The sequence below is a fragment of the Erpetoichthys calabaricus genome, chromosome 6 (assembly GCF_900747795.2).
Source record: "Erpetoichthys calabaricus chromosome 6, fErpCal1.3, whole genome shotgun sequence".
NCBI lineage: Eukaryota > Metazoa > Chordata > Cladistia > Polypteriformes > Polypteridae > Erpetoichthys > Erpetoichthys calabaricus.
The window spans coordinates 207,920,616-207,947,822 of record NC_041399.2 but is presented as its reverse complement, the minus strand read 5'-3'; the positions used below and the strand labels follow the sequence as shown (position 1 = coordinate 207,947,822).

The window sequence follows — 27,207 nt, the reverse complement described above, 5'->3', positions numbered from 1 at the left end:
TGGCTTCTTTGTCATTTACATCTTATTGCTAATAAGAAGCCATTAAAACACTGAATGCAGCTGTTTTAAGATTGAAATAAGCAATTAAGGCTGGGGAACCTTAACAAATCCTCCCTGCGTGAAGTTTGCATGTTCTCCCCGTGTCTGCGTGTGTTTCCTCCGGGTGCTCTTGTTTCATCCCACAGTCCGAAGACATGCAGGTTAGGTGAATTGGCGATTCTAAATTGTCCCTAGTGTGTGCTTGGTGTGTGTGTCCTGTGGTGGGCTGGCACCCTGCCCAGGGTTTGTTTCCTGCCTTGCGCCCTGTGTTGGCTGGGATTGGCTCCAGCAGACCCCCGTGACCGTGTAGTTAGGATTTAGCGGGTTAGATAATGGATGAAACCTTAACAGACGAGACCACTAAAATGAAGCATCAAAATGTCACTTAATCAATAAGTGCATCAACAGCAATAACTGACATCTCATTTAGAAACTTGGTTGGAGCAAAAATCTGCAGCCACTGTGGCTCTCCAGGCCCGACATTGTCCACCCCTGCCATATACAGTAAACCCTTAACCAGGTTACTGTTAAGGATTTTGTCGTGAGCACATGTCTGTTGCACTCTGTCAGTCTGCGCACGTATTTGCTTCGAACACACACTTTCAGCAGCCACAGACAGAAGTGTCTATACATTTCCAGAGGCAAATGTTCAGATGATCGCTTTACTGTTTCTCCTGGGAAAAATAATATCACTTAGCGTTTCAGAAATCGCTGATCATTCAGTACTAAACTACCTAACACAAACTCCAGAGCAGTAGGGTGGAAGTAAAGCGTGTCATGTAGTCCTATTACTGTTAAAACAATGAGTAACCTAACTCAGTACTTTATTAAGTAGAAATACCTGTGTTATCATTTCAGCAGCACGGAGCGTAAGGCATGAAGCACAAGTATCAGTATGCCACTTTTGCCGGGCTCAATTGCACAGCCAAGAAGAAAAGTGTTTGCTGCTTGCAATCCAGTAATAAACGTATAAACAAAGTGTCAATTTGACTAAACATATTTATAAAACACACGAAAATAATCAGAGGCGTCCTGCAGATTTTCTGATTCACGGTGGACCACGAAGATCTATAATTCTTTTCTTTCTTTGGCAGATGATGGAGCATTTTGCCAAAGGAGAACTCAGGAAGATTACTTGCGCATATAAATGTGGACTATTTAGAAATCAAGTTTGTGGCTCAATCAAGTGATTCACGTTAAGCAGATTGTGTGTGTGCATTTAAGCACACCGGATGTGGAATACAAAAGTGAATTAGGTGACACCAGTTGATTTATTGAGGACTACCAGAGCTACCCTGGGTTTAATAAAGCTCAGGTATGGTCACAACACAAAGTTCTCCTTGGGGATAAACTTCAGAACAAAACCAAGCTGACAGTCTCTTCCTATACAAGTGGGAAATGTGTGTAATGGTGTGGATTTGCATACTGGAAACAGTTAGCTTTAAATCCCTGAAGATTTAAGTTTCTGGTGCTGTTTGGATTTAATATTTCTAGTAGCCTCTTTTCTCGAATCCACTTCTTTAATCACTGGGGGAGAAGGAATAGAACGTCCTTCTTGAAAACATCAGGTTCACAGCAGCTGCCTCTTTGTGTAAAACTGCTTGCCACCCTTACTGTTTACATTCGATCTGAAGACTTAAGGCCACGTCACACTGCACTACTTTTCCAGCGATTTTCAGTTGTAGACTCCATTTACGCAAGATAAGTAAGTTGGAGGCGGTCACGGTGGACTACTGTGATGGCCGGTGGTGTAGTCTGACACTCTAGCCAGTATGCGACTCCCCATACTCCATTAATAACCCCAAACCAACCACCAAAATCAAACTTGTGTCATTTTGTCTTGTCACGGGGATGTGTGTGTGTGTGTGTGTGTGTGTGTGTGTGTGTGCGTGCATGCGTGAAAGAGAAATGAAAGCCAATGAGTACTCATCACAAATTACAATGCATAGGACCAAAGCGACTAGGAATAAGAAATATGGGTGTTTTGGACCTGGAAAGCAGAGAAGAGACTCGTCCCTCTCATGTCACATGCTTTATATATTATGGAAGAATGGGGGGAAAAAACAGGAGGTCAAGATTGAGGTTGAACTCCCTATACCTGCAAACCCTTCACATGGACTCCAACATGTTATCAGCTGTCAGAAAAAAGGGGGAGCTTGTGATACTCTGGAAATGTTAAATTGTGCTGGGAGTTCATTATGTTATGTAGTCATTTAGTCCGACATATCCAGTGACTTCTAGTCATACAATCGGACACGCTCATGAGGTGAGATCATCAACTGTAGTCGTCAAGCATGACAATGTGACATTGGCTTTACTTCTCCCCATCCTCTACCACTCTCTTATGGAATATCACTTAAAAACATGTCACTTACTTCCAAACACCTTAACCATCAACATAGATTCAGTTTAAAATGGTACATCACTCACTAATGGTCCTGTAACTTTGCCATCTCTGTTCATCCCCCTGGCACTTTGCTTCACATTTTTTGGAACAGTCCTTTCATTGACAGCACTAAGCATATTTCTTTTTCACCCTGCATCATCCTCCTTCCAAACCTCTCCTCTCTTGTTCAGACTTCCTTGGGCAGCCCTGCTTCACTTTCTGACAATTTGTGGAAGTATTCTTTCTACCACCCAATGAACATTGTGTTTGTGGTCTGATGGGGTCATCAGGGATTGGTACAGATAAAAAGAGGGTTCCTGCAACAGTTGCCCAACTGGAGGTTGGTGACGTGTGGATACTGAAATCCTTATCCCATAAACTGTTGTTTTTGGCCAGGTCACTGCCTAAAGTTTATCCCTTTCTTAACATTTCCCTCACGAAGCTGGGATGACAGAACCAGTGGAAGGCTAGGGGTTTCTACGGTGTTGAAATTTAATTGGAATGAAAAAGTGATCACCAAAAAAAAAAATCAGGAGCAAGACAGGAACTGACTGTTGTAGAACACACACACATTCACAGCAGGCCAATTTATAATTGCCAATTAACGTAACAGCACATGTCTAAGATGTGGGAGGTACACCGACGGGTTTGCTACATACACTATGAATGAGGCTTTTGTTCTGGCCTTTCATTTAATTCAATTCAATTTATTTTTATAATCGCACTCTTCACCGAGTGAAGTGCTTACACATATTTAAAACTACAATGCACTACCAATTAATTGCTAAACCATACTACATTCACAGATGCCATGTTTGCTCTGAGGATGTTGATGGAGAAGTTTAGAGAAGGCCAGAAGGAGTTGCATTGCGCCTTTGTGGACCTGAAAAAAGCATAGGACAGGGTGACTAGAGGGGTATTGTGGTAAATGTATGAGGAAGCTGGGAGTGAACGAGAAGTATGTAAGAGTTGTACAGGATATGTACGAGGGAAGTGTGACAGTGGTGAGGTCTGTGGTAGGAGTGACGGAGGTGGGATTACATCAGGGATCGGCTCTGAGCTCTTATTTGCAATGGTGATGGACAGGATGACAGACGAGATTAGACAGGAGTCCCCGTGGACTATGATGTTTGCTGATGATATTATGATCTGTAGCGATAGTAGGGAGCAGGTTGAAGAGACCCTGGAGAGGTGGAGATATGCTCTAGAGAGGAAAGGAATGAAGGTCAGTAGGAACAACACAGAATACATGTGTGTAAATGAGAGGGAGGTCAGTGGAATGGTGAGGATGCAGGGAGTAGAGTTGGCGAAGGTGGATGAGTTTAAATACATGGGATCAACAGTACAGAGTAATGGGGATTGTGGAAGAGAAGTGAAGAAGAGAGTGCAGGCAGGGTGGAATGGGTGAAGAAGAGTGTCAGGAGTAATTTGTGACAGATGGGTATCAGCAAGAGTGAAAGGGAAGATCTATAGGACACTAGTGAGACCAGCTATGTTATATGGGCTGGAGACAGTGGCACTGACCAGAAACCAGGAGACAGAGCTGGAGGTGGCAGAATTAAAGATGTGAAGATTTGCACTGGGTGTGACAAGGATGGACAGGATTAGAAATGAGAACATTAGAGGGTCAGCTCAAGTTAGACGGTTGGGAGACAAAATCAGAGAGGCGAAATTGCGTTGGTTTGGACATGTGCAGAGGAGAGATGCTGGGTATATTGGGAGAAGGTTGCTAAGGATAGAGCTGCCAGGGAAGAGGAAAAGAGGAAGGCCTAAGAGAAGGTCTATGGATGTGGTGAGAGAGGACATGCAGGTGATGGGTGTAATGGAGCAAGATGACGAGGACAAAGATATGGAAGAAGATGATTCGCTGTGGCAACTCCTAATGGGAGCAGCCGAAAGAAGAAGACGACTACATTCACATATATAAAGGCACAAATTATATTAAACTCAACTAAAGGCAGGAAAATCTCAATGATTAACAAATCATAAAAACATAAATCCATTAAGATTATGCTAAGTAACAGCTAGTGGATGACAGAGGAGAAGGAAAAAACCACCTCCAGAGCACAGGCAAGGCCAATTTATTAGGTACACCAGCTTGTCAGCAGAAATATACATTCACTCATACTGTTGTGGCTGCATCTTAATATATAGACACATCAGGTGAAAAAGAAAGTACACCCTCTTTTACATATCAGATCACATAATAAAAAAAACATCTGGTCCTTAGCAGGCTCTAAAGTTCAGAAGAACAAAACCACATGACATATTACACTGTGTTATTATTTATATAGTAAAAACTAAACTAAAATGCAGAAGTAGTGTGTGAAAAATTAAATATACCCTTACTGGTTCCATAGGAATTAAGATGGTAAGTAGCTGCCAGGCACTGCTTATGAAATGAACTTTATTTAATTGACTATCAGCAGCAAGTGTGGCCTGCCTTCATAAAAGTAGGAGTTTTGGCAGTTTACTAGTCTGGAGCGTTCAGGTGTGCGATATCACAATACCAAGGAAGAACGACAGCAAGAATGATCTCAGAGAAGTAATTGTTGCTGCCCATCAATCTGGGAACGGGTGTAAAGTCATTTCCAAACAATCTGAAGTCCATCATTCTACAGTGAGAAAGATTATTCACAAGTGGGAAACATTCAAAGCAGTCGCCAATTTTCTCAGGAGTGGATCTCCCAGCAAATTCATCTCAAGGTCAGCGCACCTCAGAAACACCTGCCCTCTGGGATTTCCACACACTTCATGGAGAACAAACAATGGTGTGATAAAAAAAAATGGGAGTAGAAATTCTGTGATCAAAAACATCTAATTAATGAGACGGGCCCAAGGAGAATGTCTAAATCTTTCCAATTAACAGAAAATTCACAAATGTTCTGGACACTACAGCTGCTATTTAAAACACTAACACGTCAGACCTTGAAAATGCTACAGCAGCAGACCATTCCAGCCTGTATTGCCAACCAAGAACAGGAAGATGAAGCTGCTGTAGGCAAGCAGAACACCAAACATTGGACACCTGAAGATGCAATCTGGTTGACTTTTGTAGATGTAAATGGAAGAGTCAGAATTTGGTGTAAGCAATGTGACGTCATGGATGCACCCTGACTTGTGTTAAAGGTTCAGACTGGTGGTGAAACGGAGCGTGGGAAACATTTACTAGGAACACATTAGGCCTTTTTAATGCCAACCAATCCTAATTTGAATCCTAGAGTGTATCTGAGCATTGTTTCTTGTCATGTGCACCCCTTTAATTATCTTAGTCTACCCTTTATTAAATAGATTCTTCCCGTAGGATAATACTCCATGTCATAAACCACACCATGTCAGTTTGGTTCCTTGGACATGACAGTTTCTGCCGATTTTTCAGCAACACATTCACGTGGACAACTTTCTGTTGAAGCTCTTACTAAAATGTGCCAGACTGTGATCTGGGATCGTGTATGCCATTGGAGTAAACTAAAGTCACTACATCATGCTATCAATTCAGCAAGGTCCAATGTCTCTATAGAACACTGATTCTTAACCTTTTGAGAGTCACAAACCCCTTTAAGAACCTGATGAAAGCTATAGACCCCCTTCCACAGAAATATTCACATTAACACAAGTTTGCATGCAATGAATATAATGTACTTTATCAAGATTTGATTGTTTCATACATATATGACACACACAAAGTATTATTAAACTTTAACGTGATCTAAAAAAAAAAAAAAAAAAACACTCCTTTTTAATGCAAAAAGTAATGGCCACTCATAATTATGAAATTCAATCCTCTTGTGCAAATTAGAACAGATCTACTACTACTACGTTTTCTACTACCACTACTACATCTTTTCTAAATCAATAGCACCGGGTTGTATAGTGAACATACATGTTAATTTTTATCTGACCCTCATGGACCCCCTAGGGGTCCACGGACCTCAGGTTAAAAACCCCTGCTACAGAATGTTCCCAGCACCTTGCTGAAACTGTGCACAGAAGAATCATGGTTGCTTTAGAGGCAAAAGGAGGTCCCTACTCACTACAAGATACTGTAGGTGGACCTAATCAGAATCAGAATTAGAATGTGCTTTTATTGGCCAGATGCACTAATGTATACTAGGAATTTGTCTTGATAGTATTGGGCAGCACAGAATACAAAAGATAATTATAAAAAGATAAACATATGATGCAGTATACAAAGGATTATACAAAAAATAAAGAGGCAAAGTAGGATTAAAATGTCCAGGTAGTCTAGTGTAGCAGCTTAGACCTCATTTGTCAAAATAAATGCACATGGAATAAAATCGAGTATCATGGTGTTTTAGCGTTCACTGTACGAAGGCGTTTGCGGCAGGGAAGTCCTTGGAATAGGCGATATCCTAGGTGAGTTGGATCAGCAATGATCTCCGTGGCCCACTTTGTTACCTTGGACTTATTTGGGGTTTAAATGGGTGGTGAGTCATAGCCTTTGATGGTTTTACAGGTCCTGATGATGTGTTGCAGAGGCAACACCAAACCAGACAGTCAGAGATGAGGTCAGAATGGACTTGTTGGTGGCTGCGTAGAACTGGACCAAAATTGCTTAGTGTGATTGAATTTCATGAGCTGACACAAAAAGAACATTCTCGGATGGGGTTTGTTGATAGTACATGCGATGATATTGTCCCACTCAAGATCTTGTGAGAGTATCCTTCCCAGAACGGGGATAGACAAGCTACTCTCACTGAAGCCAGATAGATAATACATACGTCTGGAGACCGCCATGAGTGAATTTTGGTTAAAACCGGGTGGGAACAATTAGATGGCTCACATATCTAAACCAATCCAATTACTCATGAAGTTGCAGCTCAATTTAGGGGCGATGATTCTGAATCAAATTGTGGGCAGGTGTTTTTAGGAAGAAGCCCTGTGGAAGGAGTCTTTGCAGTGCAGGATTTCGCAGCTGTTCACACTTTTAAAAATAGGTTGCCCTGCCAAACTATGGGTGAACGGTTTCCTGAAATCTGATAATCTCCCGAATATTTTTTTTTTTTGAATGATAAGTTCCAAATTATTATTATTATTAATATTATTTCTTAAAAGACTAACACACTCAGTAATAAAGGAGTTTGTTTTAGAAGTGGCTTTATCAAAGGTGGGACCAAAACTTTGAATTGTCCAAAAAGGTAAACGTGTCAATCTAAACGTGTCTGACCTCAAATTAAATACTAAGTATTACTTTTGGTGATGATCAAAGCTTACCAGTTTGACGCCACTACCTGGAGAGAAAGGTGACTCACACAGTCAATGCAGGTATGATTCAAGCCCTTACAGGAACAAGTTATTTCCATAAGAAAAAAAAAGTGAATTTTTTGATGTAATACTGATTGCTATCACGTTGCGTCTAACCTAAATTCAAAGTGATTAAGGACAACTTTCTTCCTGGATTTCAATTGACTGTTTCTTCTTGCTATAATTCTAAAGAAAACACGCAATACCGATTTGGAAATTACTTTCTGGGCTGATTATTCCCATTTAGTGAACTATTTCTACCTTTCTGCTTTCTTGCAACACGATTAAGAACCACATTTCCACATTCAAATGTCATTTCTTTCCCACAGAATTCCATTTCAGTCAATTTCATAATTTATGCGGTTTCAAAAATCTACATACTTCCTTACAAAACAAATTGAATTGTCATTGGTCAGAAAGAACGTGTACAGGCAGTGGGGTAGCTTGTTCGCACTTTTATAAACTGCATAAGCGAAATTGGATCTGAGGCCAATAAAAATAAAATTCCAGGTTCTTCTATGCATCTCTAACACTGATCATTTTACATTTGGCCTGCTGATATTTGTAATTTTACCACAAGACCAAAAAAATGCTAAGTATATGCAGCAAGCTACAGCAGGTTTTAAATAATTCTCAGGAAAGAAGCCCAGATCCTTAGAATTTACTTTTAACATTCACACACTCTCTTTGCAAGTGAATATGTATTTATACGGCATATAAATAATACAGTGCCTGTAAAAAAAATACCCCCCCCCCCCGCCTTGGAAGTTTTCACATTTTCTTGTTATACAGCACTGAATCACACTGGATTGATTTGGGGTCTGTGACATCAATCAACAGAAAGAGTCTTTAACCAGTGGCTTCACATGCTCATCAATAACCCAATTATTCACAGAAGCCTGATTTCTAAAACGCCAAGTGAACCCTTATTTCAATTACAGAAATGGGCTTATTGACCTCTGAGAACCCTGATTAGCTGAAGCAGATTTCTCTGCAAGTAATCCAATTCTGTGGCCATGTAAACCCTTAACCAGGTTACTGTTAAGGACTTTGTAGTCTGCGCATTTCCACTGCATTCTTTTATACACACACACAGGTGGCACAGTGGTAGTGCTGCTGCAGTAAGGAGATTGTGGGTTCGCTTCCCGGGTCCTCCCTATGTGGAAAGCGCTTTGAGTACTGAGAAAAGCGCTATACAGTCGACCCTTGATGTACGACTGGCTTGACATGCGAACAATTTGATTTACGACCAAAATTTTTGTTTTGATTTACGACCAACGTCTTGCGTTACGACCTGAATGCGGTCACATCTATCCGCTTGTGCGATTGTAAACAAACAGCCGAGAGCGTTCGTAAGCATCAGTCGGAGCCCTGATACATGTGTTTGTGGACGTAATTTCGGTCAGTGCAGTGATTTATATTACCTTTTTCGATAATTGCTAAGGATGGAAGAAAAGGTAATGAAGGTAAAGAAAGCGATCACAATCAAAACGAAGAAGGAAATTGTGTGGAAATATGAGAGTGGTGTTCATGTGACCAATCTTGCTAATATGTACAGCATGTCAAAATCCACGATCTCGACAATTTTACAAAGAAAAGATTTGTATAAGGAGGCTCCTTCCAAACAATAACCACCTTCCATTTCATTCTCCTCCTCCTCCCTTCAAGATGTCAAAGATGTCAAATTAAATGGTGAGTACAGTATGAAATTGTTGTTTCTGGTAGGCTAGGCACTTTTTATAACTTTTTGGTTAGTATATTAGAAAGATTATTGGTGTTTTGGTAAATTATGCACATTATACAACCCTTTTTTATTATGAAAAGGTTAAGCAAGTGTTGGTGTGGGAGGTTCAGAACGCATTATGGGTATTTCCATTATTTCTAATGGGAAAAATAGTCTTGACTTACAACCAGCCCTCGCGAACGAATTGAGTTCGTAAGTCAAGGGTCCATTGTATAAATGTAAAGAATTATTAAAGTATTATTAAGTCTGTGCTTGTGTTTGTTTCGCACATCATTTCAGCAGTCACGGGTAGAAGCTTCCTCAAGATAAATTTCCAGAAGCAAATGTTAGGGTGATTGAGTAATTCGCTCTCCTGGCTGAAATAATCGGTCTCAACATTTCAAAAAATTGCTAAATTTAGGTTGAAGAGCAGCTAAACTCAGCAACACAATCTTCCAAAGCATTAGGGTAACACGCTTAAAGTAACATGCACTGCGTACTTGGATTTTTTAAAGTAACAAGTAACCCAACACATTTATTGAAGTAAAAACACCTGCATTTTTGTTATTATTCCAGCAGCACCATGTGTAAGGCCTTGCACCGTGTGTTGCTCCAGCGGACCCCCGTGACCCTGTAGTTAGGATATAGCAGGTTGGATAATGGATGGATGGGTAATGAAGATGGATGGATCACTATATGTTTGTGTTACTATAACACTGCTTTGAGATTCAAGCACACGGAGATGGCATATTTACTCAGTGATAAGATATACTGATAAAGCTGCCATATTCAATACATTCATTGCATCACTGGGCAGATGGGTAGGGTGTTTCTGTTAGATGTCTACAATGTTAGTAGGGGGATCCTGGAGTAGAAATATCTTTCTTTTTCACGTTACATGTTGTGTCATTCTCTAATCTACTTAGTTCAATTCAGGGTTACATGGGCAACACTGGGCACAAAGCAGGAACTTGCCATGGAAAGGACGCCAATCTATCACAGCTCGTCAAAGTACACTAAGACGTTTTCAAACAAGTCGAGGCTGGCTTGAAGGGGGGTTAAAAAAAAAAAAAAAAACCACACTACACCCATAGAAAAAGCAGCATTTCCCAAAAGTTAATTACGACACTAAGACTGTGACTTCAACATGACTCAATGACAGAATAACTAAAAGACAGATCCAACTCATTTCAACAAAATAATGTCTCTGTAAAAGAAAGCATTCCAGGATCGGCTGCAAGTACTCCTACACACCTTTACAGACAGACACGAGATAAGGAAGGCAAGTCTCAACACCCAAAGGCCAGAGTCCTTTCTTCTATTACTAATGTACACAAATTCTTCCTTTAACCCTAAGCAATCTCAATCTCAGCGTATCCACCAGAACCAACATGAAACACTTCAGCCTGACATTTGTCTTGTGCAGAACTCAAAAACAGTAATAAGGTGCGCTAAGGACACTCTGATATCCTCTAAAGCAGGAAACGCTACAGTCACGGCTGTTAGAATTAGGTACAGATTTTAGGGTTTCTGCATTTGCTCCATCAGTTAACAGTGTGCAGTGGCGAAAGAACAGGAGGTGACAGACTCAACAAATTAAGCTGGAAGGCGGACTCAGTTCTTGGGGTTAGTGTGGAGGCAACTGTAGAAGGGGAGGATGTTGGTGAAATGATGGCACCAGTAGTACTGCAGAGGGTCTAGTAACACCAACTCTGCTTTAACACAGACAGAGAGGTTTGTAAGTAATCAACAGAAGTTAAGCCACCTGTGCAAATTGTTTGCTTCAACTTGCAAGGCTTAATTTACTTTAATGGATGCAGTACATCTTTATGTTGTAACCTATTAGTTGTTCCCTGAAGAAGGCCCATTTGTAATACAGTAATCCCTCGCTGTATCGCGCTTCGCCTTTCGCGGCTTCACTCTATCGCGGATTTTATATGTAAGCATATTTAAATATATATCGCGGATTTTTTGCTGGTTCACAGATTTCTGCGGACAATGGGTCTTTTAATTTCTGGTACATGCTTCCTCAGTTGGTTTGCCCAGTTGATTTCATACAAGGGACGCTACTGGCAGATGGCTGAGAAGCTACCCAACTTACTTTTCTCTCTCTCTCTCTCTCTTGCGCTGACTTTCTCTGATCCTGACGTAGGGGGATTGAGCAGGGGGGCTGTTCGCACACCTAGACGATAGGGACGCTCGTCTAAAAATGCTGAAAGATTATCTTCACGTTGCTACCTTCTGTGCAGCTGCTTCGTGAAGCGACATGCTGCACGGTGCTTCGCATACTTAAAAGCACGAAGGGCACGTATTGATTTTCGGTTGTTTGTTTTTCTCTGTCTCTATCTCTATCTCTTTCTCTGCTCCTGACGGAGGGGGTGTGAGCTGCCGCCTTCAACAGCTTTGTACTGGCGGTGCTTCGCATACTTAAAAGCCAAACAGCCCCATTGATTTGTTTGCTTTTCTCTAAATCTCTGACATGATCTGCTCCTGACGCGCACTCCTTTGAAGAGGAAGATATGTTTGCATTCTTTTAATTGTGAGACGGAACTGTCATCTCTGTCTTGTCATGGAGCACAGTTTAAACTTTTGAAAAAGAGACAAATGTTTGTTTGCAGTGTTTGAATAACGTTCCTGTCTCTCTACAACCTCCTGTGTTTCTGCGCAAATCTGTGACCCAAGCATGACAATATAAAAATAACCATATAAACATATGGTTTCTACTTCGCGGATTTTCTTATTTCACGGGTGGCTCTGGAACGCAACCCCCGCGATGGAGGAGGGATTACTGTATTCTGAAATTTCTGGCAGCCTCTGGCAGTTTACTTCTTACCGTTCACCATTTTAGGGCATTCACTGCATGTCAACTGATTAAATGTGAAGAAAAACTGAGTTGTTCTAAAACTTTTCACCAGTAGTGTATGCTGTAACAAATAATTTTCAAAGTCCAAATAAACCATTTTCTGTAGATATTTAACTGATGAAGAACAACTCCAAAAGTTAGTGTTTGCATACGCAGTTACACCTCTGTGGCTTTGGAAGCTCCAGGTTTACACAGATGAATCATAAATGATACAAAGGTGACAGTTATAGTTAAATCCTACTTGTGAGTCCTTTCTGTCTCTCTGGATATGAAAAGCCCCCTTTGCAATGAAAACTGAAATGAAGGGATCGTGTTCAAAAAATGCTTTAGTTGCCTCACATTTTTATGCAATCGTTTTGTTCACCCCACTGAATTAAAGCTGAAAGTCTGCACTTCAACTGCATCTGAGTTGTTTCATTTAAAATTCATTGTGGTAATGTACAGAACCAAAATTAGAAAAAAGTTGTCTCTGTCCAAATATTTATGGACCTAACTGTATGTGTGCTGTAAAACTAGCACTGCCCAGGCCTCAAGAAACACCAAACCTATGGTGAAATATGGTCGTGGCAGCAGCATCATGCTATGGGGATGCCTTTCATGTCCTGGGCTTGGGAATCTTGTCAGAGCTGAAGGAACAATTGATGGACACAAAAATCTCACAATATTAACTCTTACACTAACTCTTTGCATTTATATAGCGCTTTTCTCACTACTCAAAGCGCTCAGCAATTGCAGGTTAAGGGCCTTGCTGAAGGGCCCAATAGAGCAGAGTCCCTTTTGGTATTTACGGGATTCGAACCGGCAACCTTCCGACTGCCAGTACAGATCCCTAGCCTTAGAGCCACTACTCCACCCTTATTGCAGGAGAACTTGTTCCAGAGTCTGCTGTGAACCTACGGCTCTGGAGAAGATTCACCTTTCAACATAACAAGGACCCAAAGCGACACTGGAATGGTTCAGAAACAGAAAGGTGAATGTTTTGGAACAGCCGAGTCAAAACCCTGATCTTAACCCTATTAAGGATCTGTTACACTATTTGAAAAGTGCTGTCCAGAGGTGCCATCCCACCAACCTAGAGGGTGTTGATCAATTCTGGCAAAGAATCACGATGTGCAAAACTGCTACACTGTTACCCCACGGGAATGAAGGCTGTTAGGGCAGCAAAAGTGGTCTCGACAAAGTAGGAATGTGTAGGGCTTGCATATTTAGGCAAACATGAACTTTGGAGTTTTTCTTCTTCAGCTAAATATCCACAGAAAATGGTTTATTTGGACTTTGTAAGTGTATGTTTAAAGCATAAGAGTTTACATAAAAAATATTGAATAGATAAATGTGTATAAATCTCTTGTCATGCAGAAAATTAGGACGACTTTTAAGAGGATTGAATACGCCACTGTAAATGAAGATCATTGTAACGCTCTTACCAGGGCAGACTCCTGCCTTACTCCTGATGTCGCTGGCTTCCCCACAACCCCTGAGCTGAATTAAAAAGCCCTCAGAATGTTATGTCCCTCACATAACTTGGTGTCATGTTTAATTGGGAAAAGCGAGTTACACAAATCGATGTGTGGTGCGCAGATTTCTTTTCACTTTCATATTTGAGAATCTTTTTCTGCTCATCCAGGTCAAAAAAGTCTAAATAAATCAACATGGAATCAATGCTGTACAACAATAAAATGCAAAAAAAACTTCAAAGGGGTGAATACTAATACGTTTCATAGGCATTGTATTCCATAGTTACAAAAACTGATGTACTCTGTGATAAATTTTTTAAATACATAAATCTTTCACATACAGCGATGTTGGCCTCCTTAAAATACAAGGAAAAATCAGAACTCCAACAGTGACAGAGGGCTAAGCCTGAAGGATGCGGGGGGCCTTCACGTTGAAACGTTCTCAGAATAGCACACCTCAAAAGCTGTGAGAACAAATCTCTAAACACCAATCAAGTGACTCACAAAAGCTTGACATGCCCCCGACCCCAACCCCTGACATGTATCACGACACCATCACTCTGCTACAAGAGGGCATGATCTATGATTCACTGGATCACATATAAACTGGCCGTGGGATGCCATAATTATAGGGCAGAATCTTTGCAGTAAAGTGGAACGCACTTGTGTGTCCAAACACAAAGATGACACATACGTGGATCTTGTCTGAATGAGTAGACAGACAGACAGACAGACAGACAGACAGACAGACAGACAGACAGACACTTTATTAATCCCAATTGGAAATTCATATTATGTGCAATGGACAAGCATCCTGTCCAGAAGTTAATTCCTACCTTCCATCCAAAGCTTCCTCTATGATCTTTAGCCTCTGTGGCCTGAAGTCAAGAAGGTGTCAATGTGCCAAAGCAATCAAAGCACTACTTATTACATAAAATGGTCATAAATCAGGACACTTAGCTCAAAGGGGTTATGACCTTTTAAAACAGGAATGTCACTTAAAGGACCTAAGCCTTGTCATCACTATGGAAACAGATTAAAGCAGCATTCTTACCAATAAATGGAATCGAAGCCAAGGAGTCATCAGGTGGACTGGAGTTGGATGCTTTCCTTTGCTCACCCAGGCGCTTCATGTTGACCTCTCGGCGGGCATCATTGGGTAACCAGCAGGTGGAATCGGGAACTGGCTCAGCTTCAGGATTTGCCACAGCCATGATGTAGGACTGGTGCCTCAGTGGCTGCGGGGTTGGTCTCCCAGAAGGAGGCTTTTCCCTCAAGACTACTGCCGTAGTCTCCTCACATTGGGCCATTTCTTTGCTGTTGATCTTCTCAGAGGAGTCTCTGATTTTGTTTTGCACAAACATTATGCCATTGGTGGAAGAGGTAGAGAGGCACTGCTGTTGCTGAAGTGGGCTTAAGGGTTTGCCAGGACTGGAGTGTGCCAAGACTTTTGCTGGTCCAGCTGTCTTAGAGCAACGTGGATCGATCCCAGCATCCATTCCGTGGTCTAGAACATGGTCTGCTCGAGCCTGAGGTTGCTGGTGCTGAACAACCCGTGACATGTGATTAGATGCCACGATTCTTTGGTCTTTCAGCACATCAAGTCCACTGACACTCTGTCCAAAAGTTGGAGATGAAGCAGGAGCACACAATGAAGGATCGGGGGCAGAGCTTTTTACCATCATACGATAAGGTCTTTCTGCTAAAGAGGATGGACGAGACTGACTGTCCTCTCTGTGGGAGGCAAAGTCTCTGAAAGGACGCGGTTGATCAATGGGTTTTGGAAAGTGGGAAGAATTAGAAATACCCCGAGCCCCTATGTTGCTAATCCTTTCACTGCTAAATCCACCAACAGGTGGGGTGGCAAAGCTGGGTGTCCTTCGAGCCAAAGGAACTACCCTTTGTCCTAGTTGCTGTCTCATGGGCTGCCAAGTGCCATCACAGTGAGGAGGAGGAGGAGGATGGAGTCGTTCTTCATGTTCTGCTCTGCTGTAGCCTTGCCTTTCAACTAGCCGCCCTGAGGTAAAGCCGTCTCCTGGTGGTGTATCAGCCTGTCTTCCCAGGTAGTCACAAGAGTGAGCGCGGGGGTTCTGGGTTCCAACAACTGGAGTAGTCAAGGCATCCTGGGAAGCACTCCTTGGCCAGTCCTTGAGATGCGGGGCACTGTCACTTCCTCCACCTCCCAGTCGTTCCTGTGAGACACTGCGGTAACGAACGGGAACAGATGCAGAGGTCTGGTAAGCACGGTCATGAGAGGTGCTCCTTCTGCGAACCTGTAAGTTGCCAGCTCCATGGGAGCCACTGGAAAGCATCGCCTGTTTGTAGTCTGTAGTATTTTGGGAGGCTGCCCGCAGGCTGTCCAGTCTTTCTTGGATGGTGCGGCATCCATACATGTGGAAGCGTTTATTCTCAACGTACTCCTTATAGGTTTTGTATGTGCGCCAGTCGATGTTCTGATGAGAAGCTGGGGAGGTAGAGGAAGAGGGGGAGTAGTGATTGGATGTAATCAAAAAGTGATCATTAGCAGCTGTATGAGGTGGTCTACTCAGGTGTCCTTCAGAGGAGGTGACAAAATTAACAGGCTGACCACTAGAGGTGAACTTGTTGCTTTCTGCAGGCCGTATCGGGGCAAATTGTAACTGTCCACTTGTTGACGCTGACCCTGCTGAAGATCTCGTCCTCACTTTCGTAACTCCCATTTTTTCTGGGGCCTGGTTATACCGAATTTCCTCCGTTCTGTGTGCTGGAACAGACCGGCTGACCCGAGTGCTATGGTCAACAACTTTATCACCTGGGACGACAACAGTTCGAACGCTCTCATTGAACACACACACTGCAGTCTGAGTTTTCGGAACCTGGGTGGGCGAGGGAGGGACTGGAATCTCCATACGGTAGCCAAGCTCGTGCTGTCCTGCCACTGTAGCCCCAGACCATGCTGTTCTACCCCCACCATTGCTGCTTTTCAGGGTCTCCAGTGTAGTTTCCGGGGAAGAAGTGAGATTAGGGGCTTGAGCCATGGCTGGGGCTTTAGCATCTATCCGAGGGTAACATATAGGCGGTGGATCGGGTATGTTATGGGCATTGCCGCTGTAGGCTTCGTTGCCTTTAAGGTAAGCATCCTGAGAGTATGCCTGGAGGAGACAGAGAGAAAAGGGAAAGACTAAATCAGTTAACAGAATATTTTGAATACATATAGTACACTGCCCTGAGTATGTCAGCAATGCCACTGAAGCGGACACCATGATTAGTAACAGAATGTTAGCAACTTAAGCAAATTCTGTAAAACATGAAAATACTGTTGATGGATGATTGGGGAAAATGAAACAGAAAATCTGGAAATGAGAAGTGGTCTGCTCACATACAGGAAACATCTGAAGATGATGGGGTCTTCTAAAACTATAACTAGACATTTTAATATTTCAATGCTGGGAATATTCTCACAAGCAATGAAAATATGCACAGCAGTGAGCATGTAGGAGAGCTTTGGTATGCTGCTTCCTTAGCCATGACCGGCGATGGAAAAGCATGAGAAAATGAGTTGGGGGGTTGGAGATAACAAAAAACAAAATAACAGCAGCTCTGTTTCAGCCCGGCGATAGCAGAAAGAACAAGTTACTACTGTTTGAATGTGGTGAAAATTACATTAAGAGAAAGAAAGGCAATCAAACAAGTGCCAGCAGGGTGGTGGAGGTAAAAAAAATAATAATAATAATAATAATTTTACAGCAAACAATACCAGGAAAAGCTTAAAAACAAATTACAAAAAATTACTTGTGCTACTGGAAAAGGCCAGATGGAGAAGTGAAGAGAAGATAAATAATCCCATACATTGATCGGAAACAAGCAGCAGCAGAAGCAGCAGGAGGAGGACACCCACCTTTCGCTTCACGCTCCACAGACAGGCAGAGAACGTAAACGCAGGTCGTTTCCTTAAATAGCCCCTTGTAGCTAGTGTCACTTCGGTAATCATTTTGGATTCTGCGAGGCTTGATCAGAATATGGGATTGTTTGCTTTGAGAAGCTCAACTAACCCCATCCTGCAGCTCAATCAGATGGGAGTGACACCCTCCAAATTGAAACATTAGACGGTCACCGTATAAAACAAATGTTTAAAAAAATAAATAAATAAATAAAACGCTCGGATTTCGAAACAAAACTGTCTTAAGAGAACAGGAGGGCTCTTTTATATATAGAGGCTGGCACCTGGGGGTGTCAAATTGCAGCATTTCCGGCTCCAATCTGAACACCTCTATGCATAAACTGTTCTAGAAGGTAAAACCCTCCCTTGATTTGTTTAAATGACTGCAATAAACCCATTTATGTGTGGCAAAGCCAACAGGCGGTGGCCAAAGTTCTTTGAAACAGGAGCCGAGGGAGTGGGGAAAAGAAAAAAAATAAAAATAAATAAAAGGGGGCGAGGCACAAAACTGACACAAAACTGCAGTCAACACTCCATGTGTGTGTGTGTGTGTGTGTGTGTGTGTGTGTGTGTGTGTTTGGCGTGGCTCCCAGCTATCAAACAGGTATCACGTTAAGCACACTACGAGCAACATCATATGTGATGGCAAAAGAAATAAAAATGGCACACATCACCGTTTGCAAATGATTATGGTTTTATTGGCAACGATCAAAATGAAAGGGGATGGTGGGAGGGGAGGGACACAAACACCCACAACATGAAATGGGAATGTGCAAAAAAAAAAAATATATATATATATGTGGAAAACACTAACTGGGTATTCTCTTACCAGAGCTGCGATATCCTTTGAAAACTGCAGCCGAGGAGACCATAGAAGAGGGAAGGGTATGAAAAAAAGAAAGAAAGAAAGGAAAAAAAGGGAAGGAAAAAAAAACAGAGCAAGCTGCTTACTGGTGTAGGCACAGAATTATTCGGTCATATTGGTTCTGAAAATGACACGCTAAAAATACATCTACTCTGTATTTGCTGGAAGCTACCATTAAAAGGCAGGAGGGTAGCAGCGCAGAAGAAGAATCGCTTGTGCTGGAGAGAGCACACAACTCCTGTGACCACATCTACCATCTTCATGTTGTCATGTCCCCCTGGTAGGCAGAAGAGGCAGCAGCTTCAGAAAGAGGTGGAGGGAGTGTGGGGGCATGCAGCCCGCAGCGAAGACCCTGCACTGCCCAAAACACACACACACGCAATGTGTGCATCAAGACTGCTCCTGCATAGCCAGGTTACCCTATCTTATTCTCACACACACTTGCTCGCTCTCTCTCCATATCTCTCTCTCTCTCGCACTCTGTCACACTGTCTGGCACTCTGTCACAAAACTGCTACTATCCAAAACGATGCAAGCAATCAGCTCATCTACTCAGATGGTACAGTCCCAGCTCTGCCAACAACATCAACCTGAGCGGCACCAAAAGCTGTCAGCTGACTGCAGCAGTACAGCAGCTACTGCTCACACTCGCTGCTCTCTCGCACTCTCTCTCTCCTCATCCTCCCTAACATACAAGCGCGGGCGCACACACACACATGGCTGAGAGAGAGAGGGAGAGAGAGAACGTGTGTGCAACTGAGCAGGAGAGAGGCAGGCGCTTCCTGATGATTAGTCTGCCCCTCAAGACGCCCCCCCATGTGGACTGCTACTGGAGACCCACTTCTTGCTCCACCTGCGGAGGTTTCCAAACCCAGCTGCACTTTTATAAATGAGCAACAAAATATTCAACCAAAAGCCAAACCTGGATGCATTAAAAGGAGTTTATATCCGGTGTACGTATTTCTTGAGTGGCTGTTTGGAGCAGCAACAGATGTGCAGTTTTATTTTAAATGCATCTAAAGCAAATAAAACGGTAAAACGTACAAGTAGGGATTCAGTGTGGGCAAAACTGGGCAAAGAGCTGCACAGTACATGGCTGCATCAGGAAAACAACACTACTATTTATTTGGTGTGGGGGGTCTTAAATAAATAAATAAATAAATTTCTTAGTGATGTAAGTCAGCTGCTACCCATCTGTACACATTCATTAGCAGCACTGCTAAGTGAAATACTCCCAGCAGTTCGAGGATAAGAAAGCCAGCCAAGCAAACAAGGTAACAAAAATCAATTAAACAGAGAGAGTCTGGCAGCAAAAGCGAAAGCCACGCATTACTGATTTCAGGACAATAGGAAACTTGCCAATAACAAGCGTTACCGATTTCTGTGGACCATCCCAGTCTATTTCATCCATTTTCCAGCCCGCTGAATCCGAATACAGGGTCACGGGGGTCTGCTGGAGCCAATCCCAGCCAACACAGGGCACAAGGCAGGAACCAATTCATAATCCATTAAGATGGTGTGCGTCACAACCAATGTAGGAATAAATCACACTTCTTTTTTATTTGCTCTGAAAGTTATTCTGCTTAACTAATTCCATTTTTCTTGCAAATTTCTCTATTTCTGCAGAAACATTTGGTACCTCTTTCATTTTTATTTTTTTAACCAAAATAACTTTAAAAATCCTAATAAAATTCAAATACTTTTAGCTCTACATAAAGCTGATAATAAAAATTAATTTTACACAGGGTGTAGAAATTTTAATTCTACAATCAGAAGATTGCTTACATATCGGGCAACAGAATTTCTCTATCAGGTTCAGTTTTTGAGAGTTGAAGGTTTAAATGGAAAAACAAAAAACACTATTTTTAGGGGAAAACTGTACTATGTTTTTTAAATTATTTCAACTTAAACAGATATAATTCACACATACAGTGGGGAAATATGTATTGAATGCGTCAAACATGTTTTTTTAGTAAATACTAGGGGGCTCGCCAACCCCCGTGCCAACGCTACACGCTAGCCTCTTTGTGGTTCTGCCACTCGCGTATGGGGATGCGGATGTACAATTAAACAGATTGTTATTTTCATGGGAATTGTTACATATGCGTAATTGAACTAACTATTTTACATTACAGCGAGTAATTAACCTTAGTAAAAAAAAAAAAAAATACTAAAATGTAATAATTTGAAATTATGTAAATTATGTTTCATGTTGCATTAGAGTTATTTCTTACATAATACGATTTCATTCTGTTTGGCTTTGAAATTAACAAACAAATACTTTTTAAACTTACACTTTTACTGTAAAACTTCAGTAGAAACAATTTTTTGAATTACATTTTTTTCAATATCGCATTGAATCTTGATTCTGTGTTTGGACTTTCATCATGACAACGCAACGTATAACAGTCCGTGACTGAATTTCGTTTCTTTCTCTCTAATAAATAAACTGACTTTTTTGAATGTTTGGCTCTGAGATTTGTTAATTGTCTTTGCAAAAGCTATTCTAACGTGAAACTGTAAACGTTTTAATACGAATGGCATATCAAGATTTCCTTTGGAGTCTAATGTTACCCACGGAATATGTACTACATTACCTTTCTTGTCGCCTGTTAAAATTTTACATGTTAGAATTGTTCGACCAATTTTCAATACAACTAATCTTGTCCCATTTTCAAAATGGCATATTTTGCCAAATTAGAAATCTCATGGAAAGGGTTCGTGGTAGAGAAATTTCAATTTTGAAAATGGATTCCTTACACTGATGTTTTTGCATGGAAGGATTTTAGTACAGACCAATGACGTCTGAGGGAGAATGTAAGTAAAAAAAAAAAATAAAAAAATTGAAACTCCATGTGTATCCTTCACTTTAATTCTGCTTTTCCAGGCAGCGGCAACATGGTCAGATGGACAAACTAGGTCACCCTAACAATCTTTACTAGTTTTCCCTGGAGAAGTCCCAGATGCTATCAGGCTGTTGACAGATGTAGCAGTAGTCTGTGACATCTACAGAGAGTGAAATTCTTACTTGCATGCCTAATCGACATGCAAATCATCGCCACCATTATAAACAAGAATGGATTAAACTACTGTGCTTCATTTTATTGAATAGAAAACACAAAACTTATTGGATGGATTACTTATATACTCAATATAGAACAATGTAGAATTTTTCAGAAAAGAATGGTTATCGTGATAGGTTTACTGTATATACAGTTAGGTCCATAAATATTTGGACAGAGACAACTTTTTTCTCATTTTGGTTCTGTACATTACCACAATGAATTTTAAATGAAACAACTCCGATGCAGTTGAAGTGCAGACTTCCGGCTTTAATTCAGTAGGGTGAACAAAACGATTACATAAAAATGTGAGGCAACTAAAGCATTTTGTGAACACAATCCCTTCATTTAGGGGCTCAAAAGTAATTGGGACAATTGACTCAAAGGCTATTTCATGGGCAGGTGTGGGCAAGTCCGTCGTTATGTCATTATCAATTAAGCAGATAAAAGGCCTGGAGTTGATTTGAGGTGTGGTGCTTGCATGTGGAAGATTTTGCTGTGAACAGACAACATGCGGTCAAAGGAGCTCTCCATGCAGGTGAAAGAAGCTGTCCTTAAGCTGCGAAAACAGAAAAAACCCATCCGAGAAATTGCTACAATATTACGAGTGGCAAAATCTACAGTTTGGTACATCCTGAGAAAGAAAGCAAGCATTGGTGAACTCAGCAACGCAAAAAGACTTGGACGTCCACGGAAGACAACAGTGGTGGATGATCGCAGAATCATTTCCATGGTGAAGAGAAACCCCTTCACAACAGCCAACTAAGTGAACAACACTCTCCAGGGGGTCGGCGTATCGATATCCAAGTCTACCATAAAGAGAAGACTGCATGAAAGTAAATACAGAGAGTGCACTGCAAGGTGCAAGCCACTCATAAACCTCAAGAATAGAAAGGCTAGATTGGACTTTGCTAAAGAACATCTAAAAAAGCCAGCACAGTTCTGCAAAAACATTCTTTGGACAGATGAAACCAAGATCAACCTCTACCAGAATGATGGCAAGAAAAAAGTATGGAGAAGGCGTGGAACAGCTCATTATCCAAAGCATACCACATCATCTGTAAAACACGGTGGAGGCAGTGTGATGGCTTGGGCGTGCATGGCTGCCAGTGGCACTGGGACACTAGTGTTTATTGATGATGTGACACAGGACAGAAGCAGCCGAATGAATTCTGAGGTGTTCAGAGACATACTGTCTGCTCAAATCCAGCTAAATACAGCAGTCAAATTGATTGGGCGGCGTTTCATGATACAGATGGACAATGACCCAAAACATACAGCCAAAGCAACCCAGGAGTTTATTAAAGCAAAGAAGCGGAAAATTCTTGAATGGCCAAGTCAGTCACCTGGTCTTAACCCAATTGAGCAGGCATTTCACTTGTTGAAGACTAAACTTCTGACAGAAAGGCCCACAAACAAACAGCAACTGAAAGCCACTGCAGTAAAGGCCTGGCAGAGCATTAAAAAGGAGGAAACCCAACATCTGGTGATGTCCACGAGTTCAAGACTTCAGGCTGTCATTGCCAGCAAAGGGTTTTCAATCAAGTATTAGAAATGAACATTTTATTCCCAGTTATTTCATTTGTCCAATTACTTTTGAGCCCCTGAAATGAAGGGATTGTGTTCAAAAAATGCTTTAGCTGCCTCACATTTTTATGAAATCGTTTTGTTCACCCCACTGAATTAAAGCTGAAAGTCTGCACTTCAACTGCATCAGAGTTGTTTCATTTAAAATTCATTGTGGTGATGTACAGAACCAAAATTAGAAAAAAGTTGTCTGTCCAAATATTTATGGACATAACTGTAGGTACACATGAATGACCACTGGACTAGAAACCCCTTTTTTTTTTGCTACAAACATGATTTACACAAATACATTTCACTGCATGTCCCCACTCAAATAAAAAGAAATAAACAGGACTATTAAGACATAAACCCGTCACTGTTTCTGCTTTCTGTGGGTCATGCCTAGTACTCTGGATGGAACATCACAAGGTACTGCAGGTACTCTCACATGTTGCTGAGCTCTTGATTTGATTCTTTCGATCACCACCCACAGCTTGTGACCCACAGAGGGGAGAACAGGGACGGAGATTGACAGGCAAATTGAAAGCTTTGTCTGTGACACTGCGGCTGCACTGATTCACTTGTCAATCTCTCATTCACTTCTCCCCTATTTGTTAAAAAGGTCCCGAGGTGTTTGGATTACTCAGCTTTTACAATTCTTTAGTTTGAGGTACCAGATCTCCTTTAGCCCGTGTCACACGCTGAGGCTTCTGTGTTCCTGTACATGCTGGAGATCAAAGGTCACATTTGTCATCAGACAACTTCTGCTGTCTCATTCTGGTGATAGTAGAGGGTGGTGAAGGATGGATGTTCACAAGTGCTATATAATCATAAGTAATTAAATTTATATAGCTACTCAAAGCACTTTTCACAGTGAATGGGGAGCCATTTCAACCACCACCAATGTGTAGCATCCACCGGGATGATGCAAGACAGCCATTCTTGCATCAGTACGCTCACCCACATTAGTTATCAGGTGGTAAAGGGGAGAGAGAGCGAGAGAGATAGCCAATTAAAGATAGGAGACGATTACGGGGGCCAGAATTGACAAAAGTAGCTTAGCCAGGACATCGGGATACACCCTACTCTTTTTGAAAGATGCCAAGGGATGTTTAATGACCACAAAGAGTCAGGATCTTGATTTTATGTCACATTCAAAAGATGGCACATTTTTTGCAGCACAGTGTCTGTGTCACAGAAGTGGGACATTGTGATCCACACACAGACTGTAGGGTCAGTAAGCGCCCCCTGCTGGCCTCACCTATACTTCTTCCAGCAGCAATCCTAGCTTTTTCCTAGATGGTCTCTCATCCAAGTCCTGGCTTAGCTTCAGGCAGATGACCTGCTCTGAAATGTAGGTGGTATGGTTGCGTACATTCATTCTCATCACATTCTTAAACCCATTTAATGCAAATCAGTGCTGGGGGCATGGAAGGTACATCACATGACCTACTCATGTACACACTCAACTGGGACCAATTTACAATCAACAAGATAAACATCATTTGGGTTATGGGTGATAATACGGAGAGCCAAAAGGAGAATCTCCATGGAGACGGAGAATGTGCCAACTCCATGACGCATGGGATTGAACCCAAAACGCTGGATCTGACAATGTTGACTGCTGCACCATAATGCGTATGGGGCGTATACATTCTTTTAGCTAGTTATTCCACACCACTGCTTTAAACAGCAACAAATGGCTAAACTTACAAAAGAAACTTGGTTTTTAACTATCCTTGTAACTTGAGCAAGGTCCTTAACATAAAAATCATTCCAGGGACACTATATAATTGCTGATCCTTTATTAATTTCCACTTAAGGGATTAATCTTCTATATTACTAACCGAGAATGGTAAACTGGATATGGACGCAGGTACATGCCCGTGGACGCAGGAGACATAGTGCGCAGGCGCCACACAAAGCCCCCCTCCCCAGAGTGAAACGGGAGAGACTACGAACGTGCGCAGGCACCACACAAAACCCTATCCCCCCGTGAAATGGGAGAGAAATAAATTGGAAGCAGGTACATACCCATGGACGCAGGAGACATAGTCAACGCCCCGCCCCAGAGTGAAACAGGACACAATACGGAGTCCACAAAGGCTCATACATCAAACCCGAGATGGTACGGACACGCGTCTGAAACCGCGGAAACAAAACGGTCTCAGCTCCAAAACCAAACAGCTCAACAACTAACACAGCTACAACAACGAGCCCGCGTGGACAGATCTAATGAACGTAGACGCCTACAACGCGTGTCTCAAACTGCAGAGGTAAAGCAGGCACGGGTTAAAAAAACGAAACAGCTCGAGTAACCGAGATACAAACACGCGCCTGCCTGGATATAATTAATGAACGCAGGCGCCTACAACGTGCATCCGAAATGCCGCAAACCAGGCAGACATGGCTCCAAAAAGAAAGAGCTCGACTAACCGAGATACAAAGTGAAACGGGAAACACTACGGAGTCCGCAGTGGTCCACAATGCACCGCATAATAGTTCGCAAAGTGCTCCGTATTAACAGTAGGGGGCCCCAGCGTGACACGGGCGAACGCTCCGTATTAAACATACGTCATCCTCACACGTCCAAACTATACAGCATAGGTGAATCACATTACAGTGATGCATTATTAACAGTACGGTAAAGATCACATGAAACAAAAGCAGGATAAAGCGAGGTCAGAAATGAAAGACAGAGTAGAAAACAAAGTAAAACGTCATAAAGAGGCTATTACTAACGGTACACAACGGAGAACTACTGGAGTCACGATCACGTCTCCAAAACTATACAGCTCCACAATACACGTAGGCGCCTACAACGCGCGTCTGAAACCGCGGAAGCATAACTGTCTTGGCTCCAAAACCATACAGCTCCACTAACAGAGCTACAGAAATGAGCCCGCGTAGACACATGCAATGAACATGGATGCCTACAATGCGTATCTCAAACCGCAGAAGCAGGGCAAGCACGGGTTCAAAACAACGCAGGCTCCTACAAATTCGAAAGCTTCAAAAAAAAAACAGACACAAAACACATGCAGAGCAAGATAAAGAATATGAAAGCAGAAAAAAACAACAGTGTCAAGACAACCAAAGTAAACATTGCATTAGCGCAAAGAAAGAGAAATACCACACATGCATTTATTGGTTACTTTGCAAAAGAAATTATTGACCGCTGATGATGTGGATTGTCTGGTCTGTGCTGAATTGCTAAACAGAGAAACCAATCCTGAATAATTGGTACAAAGTCATGAAACACACCAAACAGACCTCATTTAAAAGATTCAGCACATTGGGACTCGAAAGATACCAAATACAGAGGTTCAGAAATAAAAGTGAAACTAATGAAATACCAACAATTCAAAGACATAAAAAGCAAACGGGGGTTGGCGAGCGAAGCCCCCTAGTTTAATATAATATGGCACAACAGCCATATGGAGTTTGGTTAACATACTCGTAAAGTATATAAATCAAACACAAAATTAAAATTACTGACTAGAAGATCTGGACACTCTGCTCTCCAGTCGAGGGTGCTACAACACTCTACACTCCCCTCTTTCTTTACACTTTACTGCAGTGATTCCCAAAATCAGTCCTGGATGGCTGCAGGGTTTCATTCCCACCAGATTCACAATCAGAGAAAGTTGATCTCATTTTATTAGCTGCTCCTTTCGTTTTTTTTTTTTTTTTTACCTTTTCTTATACTACTTTGAGTATACTTTTCACATTTATAAGAATTTCTATTTTTGCTGTAGCTTTAAATGCTTAAATCAATTTTGTGCTTTCTTAGTATTTTGCCCCCTTCACTGTATCCTGATAACGACAATAATAAACAGAGCAGACAACAATGAATGATGTAAGGCTGCAACTACTTCAGCATCAGATCCACTAGTTAGTAAATAATGGATTAAATAGCAAGAACATCTGAAAAAGCAAAATGAAAATCAGGATGAAAATACTGTTTAAAAGTAAAATAAAAAAAAACATAGCCATTAAACTGCTTAGTACATTTTAATAAAAAAAATGGTCAAACATGGTTATGTAGCAGTGTCTTACATTGAC

The 27,207-nt window shown here is 41.7% G+C and overlaps 1 protein-coding gene across 9 annotated transcripts in view; it reads right to left on the bottom strand.

Annotated features, from left to right (window-relative positions):
• The window catches only part of LOC114653838 (rho GTPase-activating protein 21-like), a 406,130-nt gene that overhangs the window by 46,592 nt on the left and 332,331 nt on the right, over window positions 1-27,207 (bottom strand). For 5 of the 9 annotated variants that reach the window (XM_028804387.2, XM_051928939.1, XM_051928940.1 and 2 more), the window contains 2 exons: window positions 18,479-18,502; window positions 14,785-16,861 (listed from right to left, as the gene is read on the bottom strand). In XM_028804387.2, coding sequence (XP_028660220.2) covers window positions 14,785-16,861; window positions 18,479-18,502 — 2,101 coding nt within the window. Of the gene's footprint in view, window positions 1-14,784; window positions 16,862-17,501; window positions 17,847-18,478; window positions 18,503-18,686; window positions 19,137-27,207 lie in introns of those variants that run through there. The other 4 variants (XM_051928941.1, XM_028804390.2, XM_028804391.2 and 1 more) reach the window with 4 other exon arrangements.